General features: G+C 51.7%; 1 protein-coding gene across 1 annotated transcript in view; it reads right to left on the bottom strand.

The window, feature by feature from the left end:
• DHRS2 (dehydrogenase/reductase 2) overlaps positions 1-12,236 on the bottom strand; it is a gene marked incomplete at both ends in the record, with an annotated part of 66,055 nt that extends 53,819 nt beyond the window's left edge. Inside the window, one exon of the mRNA XM_080809734.1 lies at positions 12,097-12,236. Coding sequence (XP_080665860.1) covers positions 12,097-12,236 — 140 coding nt within the window. The remainder of the gene's footprint in view (positions 1-12,096) is intronic.
• Positions 12,237-13,303: the final 1,067 nt, after the last annotated feature.

Genomic DNA, 13,303 nt, shown 5'->3' with positions numbered 1-13,303 from the left:
TGACTCACTGCACTTTGGAGGGCTTCTTCCTCTTTGACTGAAAGAGGGCAGTTAATAATTCCCAGGGGCAGTTAATAATTTGACTGGGGGGCAGTTAATAATCCCCAGGGGCAGCCCTCTGGGGCTGGGAGGTGAGAGCGCATGGATAAATGCTCCACCTGCCATCTTTAGGGGGACACGCATGCCTGGGAGGTGGTCTGTGTGCTCCTTGGAAGATGGAGGGATGTGGCCGGCAGTGTCACCCTCCCTAACCATCCCCCTCCTTTCCTACCTACCCCTTCACTCCTGCTCCCTCAGATCCTCTGTCTGAAAGTTCTTGTCTTAGGCTCTACTTACAAGAGAAACCAAACTAAAACAGACATGCCAGAGAGAATCAGGCTGACAAAGCTCTGGCCGTCACTTTGTCAGGGAAAGTGGTGGACAGACTTGGATTCAAAGCTCAGCATCACCTTCTTATACATATCTACACACGCTGCACATATCTACACAAATTACCCTCTCTGGAGGGTAGGAAACATCAAAGGTCCCCATTAAAATGATCAGCAAGGAGCATCTGGGTGGCTTAGTCCTTAACTGCCTTCGGCTCAGGTCATGATTCCAGAGTCCTGGGACGGAGCCCTGCATGCATCCCTGCTCAGCAGGCAGCCTGCTTCTCCCTCTTCTACTCCCCTTGCTTGTGTTCCCTCTCTGGCTGGGTCTCTCTCTGTCAAATAAATAAATAAAATCTTTTTAAAAAATTTTTTAATTAAATTTAAAAATAAATAAATAAATGAATAAAATGGTCAGCAAAAGTGGGTGCCTGAGTGGCTCAGTCGGTTAAGTGTCTGCCTTCGGCTCAGGTCATGATCCCAGGGTCCTGGGATTGAGCTACACATAGGGCTCCTTGCTCAGTGGGGAGCCACCTTCTCCCTCTCCCTCTGCCTGCCGCTCCCCCTCTTTGTGTTTGTGTTTGTGCTCTCTCTTATAAATAAGTGAAATCTTTAAAAAAAATTTAAAATTAAAAAAAAAAGAAAACGTGTTGTTAAAAAAAAAAACGATCAACAAAGGAAGTCATTTCACCCACTGGAATTCAGGAGGACCCTCCCTGCATGGAGGACCTCATCTTTTGGCCTTCAACGGCTAAAGGGACAGAAACTCTAAACTGGAATCCAGCCAGCCAAGGCACACAACTGCCCAGACCTGCACAGCAGCTTCAGCCCCAACCCCGCCAACACTGTCCCAGCTCCACAGGTGCAGAAGCCCAAGGGTACCTGTGGCTTGTCATCTCCTCATCCCTCTTTTCCTCCATTTCCATCCTATTCCCAATCTTTCCTTGATTCTGGTATTCAGCTAATGTATCCCCTGCTGTTCAATTGCCAAGGGAACCATTTGCTTTCGATGGAAAGACAGTTCATCTTCTTGGTACAATCTGGTGCAAGATCTTCAAGATGAAGTCAGCTGTGGCAAGCATAGCCCTGGGCATTCACCCATGTTTGTCATCACCTCACCCCCCACAGATCCCAGCCTACGCAGAACCTCTAGCCCGCTACACTGCTTCAGGCCACCCTAGGATGACCCCTTCCTCTCCAGCGCAGCTCCAGGACCCCCAGGCTGCCCTCGCACCTGGGAGTCCAGCCCCACAGTGAGGCCTGGGCAGTCACAGCCAGAGACACGGGACGAGAGACCCATCGTCAGAGTGGTCTGGAAAATAAATAAGAGAAAGCTGGGCCAGGGACTGCAGCTTATGCTGCTTCTTGTTCCCATGGGGCCACAACATCCAGACAAGTTTGGGTACCCTCAGGACTCATCGTAACACAGAATCCTCAGGCTGGATTGCCAGCACCTCGATTACTGGACTGGGTTACCTTACCTGCAGCCATCACCGGATACCCTAGAATTCCAAATTGCCCTGATACTGTTTTCCAGATCTTTCTTTAGGAATCAGAGATGAAGGGCTTAACTTAAAATGTATCAACAGAGACTACATGCTCCCAGGTGGAGAGTTAGGCATTCCAAGTTCCCAGCCCAAGGCCAATGATCCTGAGGCTCTCCCACCCATAGCTGGGGGAGCTAGAAGCCAAGTGGCCCCACGCACTGCTTTTCCCCACTAACCTGGCTCCATTTCCTGCTCTCCCTCCTCCCCAGTTCTTCAAGCACACAAATACCCCAAGTCAGCAGAAACCCTCTGATGTGCCAAACTTGGTGGTGGTGGTTCTTTCTTTTTTCACTTCTTAGCCCAGGTGAAAGCATTTGAGTACCACCCAAGGGCTGCTGGGAACCAAGTAAATACTGAGGTTATTTATCCCAAGGAAATACTTGTGTTGCAGTATCCATGATCTGCAGCCCCTGGCTGGCAACTTGGCCTGAGGACTAGAGGGCGGTGGGGGTGGGGAGGACTCAAACAGTCTGACCCTGGTTCTCACCAAGCCTGGTCCCGAGCCTTTGTCCACTTGTGAGGCTGAAAGGTAAGAATAGCCTGGGGGGCAGAGCACATGGGCCTGTCCTTGTCTCTGCCCCTGCACCCCTCCCATTCCGGTTGCGCCCTGGGCCCAGGATGGGCTTTTCTGGACATTTCTCAACAGAGGAAGGGGCAAGGGCCATAAAACTAGTGCAAACCGCCCCTCCACACCCCAGCCCATTCACCTGCTCTCAGTCCCAAGCCCTCCTCCTCTGGGGTCAGTCCCACTCCATCAGGGACACATGCACGCTCCCACAAACACACAGCATGTACTGACGGCACACAAAATCCCCCTCTGTGCGGCGCTGCATTGCAAGCAAAGTCCTCTTCTCTGTGGGCCTCGGCTCCCTTCCTCCAGCGCTGGTTCCAGAACCAGGGACTTCCTTCCCAGTGCCATACTGTCGTCCCTCTCCCAGGGCTCTCATCCTGAGAGGAAGTGAGCTCAGAAGCCCCTACCCCGCTCTCAGGTTGCTCTCTCCCCTTGGGGGTCCACTCTGGGTGTCCTCCTTGCAGGCCTAAAGGGTACTGTCCCTGCTTGCCCGGCCACTTCCCTCACTGTCTGCCCTCGCAGAGTTTAGGTAGGAGGAGGTCATGGGGCCAGAGATATGATAACAAGGCTCTGCCCACTGCCTTGGCTATATTCTAGAGCTGTGGGACCCTCCAGAGATTCCCCTTTCTGGACCTATCCTTTTTACCCATAGAATCCTGTCCTGTTCTGCCTGTCTGCATCTCCCCACCCCACCCGGATGCCCATGTCCCCCACCTTCCCCAACTATTCCCCAATACCAAAGCCTTCAGTCTGAGATTTATGCTCTTGGTTTACTGTTATATTCTGATTCCTCACCTCAGGCCCCTCTGTCAGGCCCCTTCAGGTGGCCTCCTAGCCCTGCACCTGTGGCCTCCACAAGTCCCAACCTTAGGGAGACCTCACTGTCTGCATTTCTGCCACAGAGTTTCTAAAGCCCGTAGACTTTCCTAAGTGATAAAGATGTGAGTGATAAAGATAAGAGTGATAAAGATGTCTTTTTAATTTAATTTTATTTTATTTATTTGAGAGAAAGCAAGGTCACAAATGGGGGAGGGCAGGGCAGAGGGAGAGGGAGTAGCAGACTCCCCAGGACCCCAGAATCCCAGGACCCCAGGATCATGACCTGAGCCAAAGGCAGGCACTTAAATGACTGAGCCACCCAGGTGCCCTAACTGGTAATCTAGTAAGAAAAATCATTCTCCGAGTTCTGTGAGCCACTCCAGCAAACTCACTGAACCCAAGGAAAAGGTGATTGGAATCTCCAAGCTACCATCAGACCACAGCAGACAACAAGGACTTGCACTTAGCAAGTGGAGGGGGGCTAGTCTTGCAGAACTGAGCCCTTAACCTGCAGGGTCTCACCCTATGTCCAGGCAGAATGTGTCCAAATTCAGCTGAATTGTAAGACACTCAGCTGTTAGAGAACTACTTGGTGTGGGAAAAGAGCCCACCATGCCTTAGAATTGGGTATAGAGTTGTACCCTTACCCTTCTCTTTGCCTTTTTTTTTCTGTACCTATGTACCTATTAACGCACTGTATAATTTTTTAATATGTTTGTTGCTTATTGTACATCTCCCCCATGAGAGTGTAAACTCTGCAGGGAAATTATCTTTGTTTTGTTCACAGTGGCCCTCTGAGTTCTTAAAACAATACCTGGCATAGAGTGGTACTCACTCAATTTATTGAAAGAATGAATACATTCTGCCTTATTTATTAATTAATCTTTAAAGATTTTATTTATTTATTTGAGAGAGAGAGTATGCACAAATGAGCAGGGGGCAGAGCAGAGGGAGAGGGACAAGCAGACTGTGCTGAGCCCAGAGCTGGACATGGGGCTCGATCTCACAACCCCGAGACCATGACCTGAGCCAAATTCAGGAGTTGGACGCTCAGCCAACTAAGCCACCCAGGCGCCCCATTTCTGCCTTATTTACAGATGAGTGTTTTAAACCCCTGTACTCGTACCACAAGGAAGGAACTTAAGAGAGGTTGGGTCTGTTTTTATATTTGTGTTCTCCAGGGTGCCTGGCCCAACGTTTGCAGTAGGGAACAATAAATGCTTTTGTGACTGAATTAGTCTCAAGACAAAGACCCATGCCCAGGAGGTTCAGAGAGGGTGCACTGGTGAGCAGCTTTAGTGAGGTGGAAGCCAGAGGTCAGTTGGAAGCCTTGTCTCAGGTCCTCCCTTGGGACCAATTCAGGGGAGACTTTTGGATGGCACAAGAGGAAGAGAGGCATTCTTAGGGCCACTGTTCCTCCCTGAGTCTGCTGAGCCTTGGACATGCACACGTAGAAGGATGGAGCCTTCAAACATGCTTCAGGACAGCAGGAAGTACCTTTACCAAGAGGAGACACCTTTAAGGAGAACTTCACACTGACTTGTCTCTTTTGTATCAATTAGCAGTTCTCAACCTGGAATGGTATGCAAGATTTGGTGAAGCTTTTTTTCTTCAAGGACTCAAAGGCCTAGTGGTCCAGAAAACATGAAAGACTACTAGCCCACAGAACACCAGGGGGATCCCAGAATCCTCCCACCCTCTCCCACCTTGCTTAGCCTCCACCAGCCCACTCAGAGAAAGGAGCAGGAGCCTTCTGTGAACACTCACTGGCTGGGTCTGAGGACAGGCTCAGGGCAGCAGAAGGCAGGAGACAGGAGAGGCCTGTCCTCAGCCTCATTCCCCTTGACTCTCCCCTTACCAGGAGTTTCCAGGCTTGAAGAGAAATTGGAGTTTGTTTTAGGAAAGAAATGTTTAAAGCACAAGTGGCAGAGAGAAGGACTGGAACTTTCGAGGGCCCAAGTTGGGGCTTCTATCCCTTATGTTTCCTCCAATGTGCCAGGCCCATAAACTCCTTCGGCTCCACAGCCCCATATCAAGAACCCACGGGTTGGTTGGATCACAGCAGCTGTATCAACAGCAGAATCAACAGATGAGAACATTGGGGTGTCCTGTCTTAAGCTTCAGTCTTTATCTCTCGAACTTCATGATTTCCCAGCCCACCTGTCCCCAGTCTCCTAAGCCCAGACCCACAGCTCAGGGACCCCTCAGCTCCATCAGAGCCGAGGGGAGAAACCGGCCACCACAAAGCTTTCACCGGTGATGTAGCTGGCGTCTGGAGAGCACAGGAAGGACACAATCCCAGCACAGTCCTCAGGCTGCCCTAACCTGTATAGAAGGACAGAACACATGTCAGGGATCTCAGACTCTGCTGCTCTGGTGGGAGTGGGCTCCAAGGAGGGACAGGATGGACTCAGCGGGGCTTCTTGCTTGCACCCTGCAGGACTCTGTGGAACCCAGACTCCAGCTAAAGGAATGGCCAGCACACAGGGAGGGGTCAACTAGTGAAACAGACCAGCCACCCCTCCCTAGCTGTACCCTGGTAACCAAGGCTCCACACGCCACTTGCCTCTGCAGCTTGTAGTTTTTCTTGAAATCGTTCCAGAAAAACTCATCCTTGTGTAACTGGGCAAAGAGAAGACATGAATGAGTCAGTGGTGTTAAAACAAGGAGAAGGGCAGGGCCCCAGATGATCCTGCAGCAGATCACCCCTGGCAGATTTGGGGTGACGGGCTGAGTCATGGCTGAATTCAAAGGACAGTGAGGACCTCAGCTGTTAGAGACACTGATCTGAGGCTTATCCCTTAGTCACTGGGGAGGTTTCCACTGAGCCAGGCTGGGAAATGGGGGTCACACCCCGGTCCTCACCACTTGGCTGAATCTGGTCTCAATTATTCCTGGAACCAGGCAGTTCACCCGGATGCCCTTGGGGGCCAGCTCCAATGACAGTGTCCTGGTGAGGCCCAGCATGGCCGTCTTACTGATATTGTAGACACCCAGTTTCTGGGAAGGGAGTCAAGGCAGTCATTAAGATATGCAGAAGCAGGGGCGCCTGGGTGGCTCACTCAGTTAAGCATTCGACTCTCGATTTCTGCTCAGATCAAGGCCTCAGGGTCATGAGGTGGAGCCCCACCACTGAGCCTGCATCAGCCATGGCTTGGCGCTCAGCCAGGAGTCTGCTTGGGAACCTTTCCCTCTCCTTCTGCCCCTCCCCCTCTCAAATAAATAAATCTTAAAAAGAAAAAAAAAAAAAGGATATGAGGAAGCAGAGGAAAGTATCAGTTGAGTTTCTCACCTACAGATGCTCCCACCCCCGGCCCAAGCGCAGAGCTCAGACACACTCTCCCTAGCCTGGTCTGAGTACAGAAGCGGGGTCTGAGGGACCCAGCAGCCACATGGGCATCAGCTCAACCTAGGGCAGCAGGAATGATGTGGGGGTCTGTCCCAGGCATTGTCCCTGTGGCATAGTGGGGACCCCTTCCCCTAATACTACCAGGAGCACACAAGCAAGCACTCACCGCCTGTGGTACATAGGCTGCAATGGAGGAGACCAAGATGACCGCCCCCATCCTGAGAGGAGACAGACATGAAAGGAGACAAGAAACCAGTAACTTAACATGGATTGAGGTGCTACTATTATTTTAAAAAGATAAGAATGAGAACAATACCATTTTAACTACTATAGTCATGGAATAATGAAGGCCTCACAGCGGCGGTACAGTTTGCATTATCGTCTCCCTTTCAAGCCCACAGAGGCCCACAGAGTTTCGCAGCAGAACCGTAAGTGGTGGAGCCAGAACTCCAACCCTAGTTCTCTGACCCAACACCCATGCTCCGAACCATGACACTCTCTGCCTCATCTTGAGGGAAGCAATGAGTAGAAAGCCAGCTGCTTGGGGAAGGGGGCAGAGTGGGCTTGGTGACAATGGGCCGCCTCTGAGAAGCAGATGAAGCAGGAGTAGACAAGAAATGAGAGGCAGTAATGTTTTCCTCTACCCCACACAGCCCGGGGCCGGTTCCTAAAGGGTATGTCTGCATTGAGGAGCTACGGCCTGAGGGAGGTGGAGGCCTGAGTCCCTGACACGAAACCTCTGAAGCTATGTATGGAGTGCAGTCAAATAGGCAGGATCTGGAAGAACAGGTAGTCTCCCTGGAGGCTGAGAAGCAGGGAGGGAGGATGGATCTGGGATGGGGGGGAGCCTGTCACAGATTGTAAATTGGTGAAAAGGCACTCTGTCCCTCGGTGCGAGAGCCCGAGTAGAGGGTGAAAAGGATCTGTCCATGAGGCTAAGGAGCTAAAGCTCAGCCCTTTCCCAAATGTGCTGGTGTCGAGGCCAATGAGAGCACGCTGGAGCCCCAGGAACAGCACCCTTATCCTGCGGCCAAGAATTAGAAGCTGTAGCTGTACAAAGGGTGAAGCAGGACAGAGGAAGGGAGATGGGGAGACCCCAGCGACACCTCCCAGCTGGGCCCCTGTGTTCTCCAGACTCCATTCTCACACGGGCTCCCCACCAGACCCCACCCCACCCCCCACCCGGCAACCTACCCCCTGTTCTCCATGTGGGGCAGCAGTTGGCTCAGGAGCAGGGCTGGGGACTTCACATTCACGGTCAGGATCTGAGTGGAGGCAGGAGGGAAGACAAAGAGACGCCGCGAGCCCTCAGCCCAGGGCCTGTTGTCATAAGACACCCGGAGCCCTATCATTTGTGCAGCAAACCCACAAGCGTGTAGATCTAAGATTCATTTCTCTTCTGATCAGAACAAGAGGGGTAGCCCACTGGCTAACGGTTTAACAGGCAGTCAGGCTAAGTGACAGGCCTGTGAGCAAACTGTTCCTGACTGGGGTGAAGGAGGGAAATGCTCGGGCCTTTTCAAGAAAATGGACAACATGCTGGTCTGCAGATAGAACCGCTAAGCAGAGGCCCCTGGAAAAAAGACTAAAAGTAGAACAGATGGAGGGGAAAGGAGGTGCTGGGAGCAAAGAAGGTTTCTGGAAGAGTTGTCTTTGTTTGTCTGCGTTTTGACTTGTTGGTGTCCTTGTCTTGTCCCAGTAGAATTTAAGGCATTCTCACGGTGCAACAGCATAAAACAAGTCAAATAGGTATTATGTGTGAAGAAATGGAGAACGGGAAAAATAAGTGTAGAAAGATAAGAAAAAGCAAGGGGAAGGTTGGTGCCCACACTTCACAGCATGTGGCAAGGACTGAGCATTATATTATTATCTGTTCACAAAAATGCCAGCTGCGAGAGCCTGCATGCCAGCCTGTTTCCTGCAGACGTGGCTCTGAGCTTTCCTACGGCCATCACAAAGTGGGAGACACAACAGAGAATTGCCATCCTGGGAGTGAGCTTCCCACACCAGTCCCGCCTGCGACTAAAACCTGGATCCGGCCCCAGACATGAGGGTTCCTGACCCACTGTCTGGGAAATCAGTCTGATGGGACTGGGGACAGAGGAAAAGTAAGAGAGGAACTGGCAGGGAAGGAGGCAGAGACTGAGCTGGGGGCTAGGACAGAGCACCAGCTGGGACTAAAGTGACATCAGGATCCCTCCTGTGAGGCACCATCTTGAGTGAGGTCAGTGTGTCCTCTGTCTCTAGGGAATGAGACTGCATATCTGGTCATCCCCTTGATAAGGGATGAGGGCAGGGGAAAGGCTTCAATGGAGAGCTGCTGAGGCCCACATGATGACGATTGCCAGGGCTGGGGATGACCCCCAGGACTGGAAGAAGTGGTTCAGATGTCCAAAGAGGGGCCCAACATGAGGTCCCCAATAAGAAGGCATTGAGGGTTAGATTAAGGGACTTCCTGGTCTTTCTCTGCTCAAAATAGAGCCCCACCATCCCACTGATGTCTGCTCTAAGCTGGGGGATGGGCTCCAACAAGGCCCCTCCTAGACTCAACAGCCAAGCATGAACTAAGGAAAAGGTGAGTCCCTCCCTTGCTTAAGAGGACTGCCCTATTAGAAAACGAGATAGAGGACACCTGGGTGGCTCAGTTGGTTAAGCAACTGCCTTCAGCTCAGGTCATGATCCTGAAGTCCAGGGATTGAGTCCCTCATCAGGCTCCCAGCTCCATGAGGAGTCTGCTTCTCCTTCTGATCTTCTCCCCTCTCATGGTCTCTCTCTCTCTCTCTCTCTCAAGTAAACAAATAAAATCTTAAAAAAAAAAAAAAAAAAGAAAGAAAGAGAGAAAAGAAAAGTAAAAGAAAAGCAGATAGAGTAGCTCCGGTTGCCACGAAGTCCTGAGTAGAGATCGTGGCCTGCAGAGCTTGGATGCTGGAGAGTCCTGAGGCAGAAGAAGATTGGAGAAGTAGTGGAAGAGGAGAGGGGAGATTTCCCAACCAGCTGGAGAAAAAGGGGTTCTGGAGAAGTGCTCAAACTGGCCCAGTGATAAAGTGAGTGAGAAGGAACTAACTCCCAGGACACCTCCTGAAAACTGCATTCAGAGAAAGCAGAGCATCAGGGAAATTTCAAACATGTGAGGTGGTGGTAGATGTGATCAGGGACAACTACGACCCCGTGGTGCAGACAGCTTGTGGCTCAGTAAGACCTTGGAGAATAGGGTGGCAGTGGGGAAAGGAAGGCGGGGCTGTGGCCGAGTGTGCTTAGCTTCAGGGGGGAAGATTTCAAATGGATTCCAAGAAAAAGAGAGTCATGATCCCATGAACTAAGACACTAAAAGGGGAAATGACTCTGGAGGGCTAGGACACTATCAGCAATGAAATCCCAGCTACCTAATCACAAATGACCCTTCAGAGGCATTAAAGAAGCTGAGAAGCTTGAGGAGGCTGCTAACAGTGGCTGCGGGGAGCTCAGATCTCAGGTCATCTCTGAGGAAGGAGGGAACGGCATCTGGCCAAGGCAGATACACAAGAGGGGCTGGCCTGAGAACACTGTCTATGCAGCGCAGAAACCTGGGGAAGGCAGAAGGAAATGCTCTGGCCAGTGCTTGGGATGGAGATGGAGGCTAATGACAGCAGGAAGAAGATGGTTTCGCTGCAGTCCATCTGGTCTGGTCAGAGGGACTCAGGAACCCACACAGGTGACATAGAATAGAAAATATAGAATGACATAAAACCATAACATAACATAAATCATAGAATAGATCTATAAAATAAATAAAAAATTAATAATATAATATAAATAATAAATAAATAGATATAAAATATAAAAAATAAATACATAAAATAAATAAAAACATAACACAAATTATAGAACAACAAAGCCCAACGTAGACCTCAAGATGTTTTACAAGGTCTCTTCTGGACCCCGTGGACCAGGTGGCAGGATCATTAGGCCTAATGCAGTGGGTTGGAATGTCATGGAAAGCTGATGGCTGGGTCCAGGCCTGACAGGTATTTCAGGTTCCTGTGAGGGACAGTGAGGAACCCTCCTCTTGGAAGGGGGAAGAATCTCAGCGGCAAGTACGAGTCCCCAAAGAGGAGCAAAATCATCAAAGGATGTGAAATGTATCTACTGTCAACAAGGAGCAGAGCCCTTCCTATTCTTGACTTTCATCAAGAGCTGAGACCTACTCCCAGAGTAGTATCCCCAGAGCCTAGAACAGTGCCTGGCACATAGCAAATGCTCATTAAATATTTGCTAAATGAATAAATGCAAAAGGGATAGGAAGAGAAAAGAAAGCAGAAAGAATGAGGAACCCACTTAGAAGGCACACAGATTGGAAAGTAGCATCACGACACATTCCAGGGGAGGAGTGGTCAGTGTCAGTTTTTACAGTTGCTTGACAGGGAGGTGAGTCGAGTCTCAATGGGAGAGCAAGTTAGACTCCTCAGCCAACTCCCCTCAGAGCCTCTCACCTTGTCCCACACCTCCTCACTGGCCTTCAGGGTGCCTCCCACCAGGATGTTGATGGCTGCATTGCACACCAAAAAGTCAAGGCCCCCGTGGTGCTCCAGGACCTGGGGGGGATGGTGAAACACAGGGCCATAAGTGTAGAGATGGCCCGAGGAGGCGTCGCCCTCCCAGCGCTGCTGCCAAGTGCACAGGGCATTGAGGCAAAGTTTGCTAATCAGATCCTGTCTCCACCAGGACTGGTCACACAGCTGGTGTGAGAACCAAACTCTGATGAAGGCAGGAGTGTGGGATAGGCCCAAGGACAGGCTCTGTGTCCCCGAGGGTCTCAGGAGTGGAGGGTCTCTCTCCTCCAGGAATCTGTCCATGGACCTGGGAATAGGGAATCCCTCTAGATTCCTCCTCAGCTGCGGTTCTCCAGGGTGTTGGATGGAGGCGAGGGTTCTCTCATGAACAAGCCATTTTCCAGAAAACCAGTGTGCGCAGTGCCCTCCACCCAGGTAGACCCTGAACAGTCCTGGTTTCCAGACGTGTTCTAGGGCCTCCCAGCCGCATCCCAGTCCCAGCCCCAGCCCCACCCAGGGCTGAACAGCATGGGAAAGGCCTTGTACATTCTCTGTGGCCCCTCACCTTGGCCACCAGCCGCTCCCGGTCCTCGGCCTTCCCCACATGGCACATGGTGCCTGTCACATTCAGCCCCTCCCCCTGCAGCTCGGCCACTGCACGGTCCACGTTCTGCTGCTTCCGGCTGCTGACGACCACGTGGGCCCCATCCTGGGCCAGGCGCCTCGCAATGGCGAAGCCGATCCTGCAGCAGAGATGGAGGGAACAAGACAGCCTCAGCCCCATGCCACCTTTGTCCCTCCACCCAGTCCTGGAAATCAACAAGGCTGTGTGTTGACCTAGAAGCCCGAGGTCTCTGTGGATGCCAGAGTCCTGGGGAGGGGTCAAGACCCATAGGATAATCAGGGCACTTACCCTTCAGTGGACCCTGTGACCACAGCTACCCGATTGGCCAGGACACCCTTTGGGTTTATCCCAGTGCTGCTCATCCGCACAGAGAGTCCAGCATGGGAGTGAAACAGGCCCCTGTGGACCCCAGCCACTGCTTGGAGCATGCTGGCCAGTGTGTTTTTCTGCTTCCTGCTGAACCGGGTCCTGGAGGAAAGACTCAACTTCACCTATCACGGATGCCAGAGTAATGACAGTAATCTACCCTCTGCTCCCGCAGACTGACGAGGCCAGCAGCAGAGAGCAGAGAGAGTTGAGCTGGTCAGGGTGAATTTCAAACATGTGAGCCTTGGTCAGGAAGACTGTCTGTGAAAACTCTCTATTTATAAAACAGGCAAGTTGGAATGTGAGACCCAACATTCAGTAGACAGGACAAGTTTCCCATTCGTTCCCTGAGCAAGCACTGAGCGCTTGCAACAGGTCAGAGAGCAGACCTAGGTTCTGAATGCCTACCTGCTGCCCCCGCCAGGCTGTGCTGAAGGGAAGCTCGCTGAGTGGAGGCTGGGAGGACACTGAGGCAGGGAGCAGACCCAGGAACCCCCCACAGGACACCCTCTGGAAGGAAAGGGGCAGGCCGTTGTAGGTGTGCACAGGAGTGGAGGCAGGGTGAGGACCCGGCTTGGGAGACTCAGATATGCAGATAGACTCTGATGAACTGGAAACACATCGGAGATGCTTGTGGAGGGGGCCCTCTTTCACCCAGACCTCAAATTTCCCAGCTCCACACGCTGTGAGTCTGGAATCTTCTACCTCCCCCAGTGAGAAATTTCCCTTTGCTTGCCCAGGAGCCCTGCAGGGTCCTCAATCTAGGAGTCTGATTGGTTTCCTGTGGAGGCAGGTGGGAAGGAATGGAGGCAGCAAGGGGTTATTGAGGGCACTCGGGGACTTGGGATGTACTTTTCATGCAGGATAGTGCCAGGAAGCTGAAGAGATGCAGGTCTGGCAGCTCTGGACTAAGGGCCAGCGGACATGCATTTTCAGGAGGCTCTGGTAGGGGCTGACTGTCCACAGACCCCCATCAGTTCTAGACCTGCTTTGGCCACTCCAACACCGAGGGACTCCTCGTTACTAAGCAACACTTGTCGTACCTACTGCATCTCCCTTGTTCCTTAGCAACCAACCCTTATGTAACCCAGTTCCCTCGAGTTAGGGGTTGGTATCTATAATGATCAGT

This window comes from Martes martes, assembly GCF_963455335.1.
Source record: "Martes martes genome assembly, chromosome: 7".
NCBI lineage: Eukaryota > Metazoa > Chordata > Mammalia > Carnivora > Mustelidae > Martes > Martes martes.
Note: the sequence above shows the minus strand (reverse complement) of the source record. Positions and strands in the feature narration are given on the sequence as shown.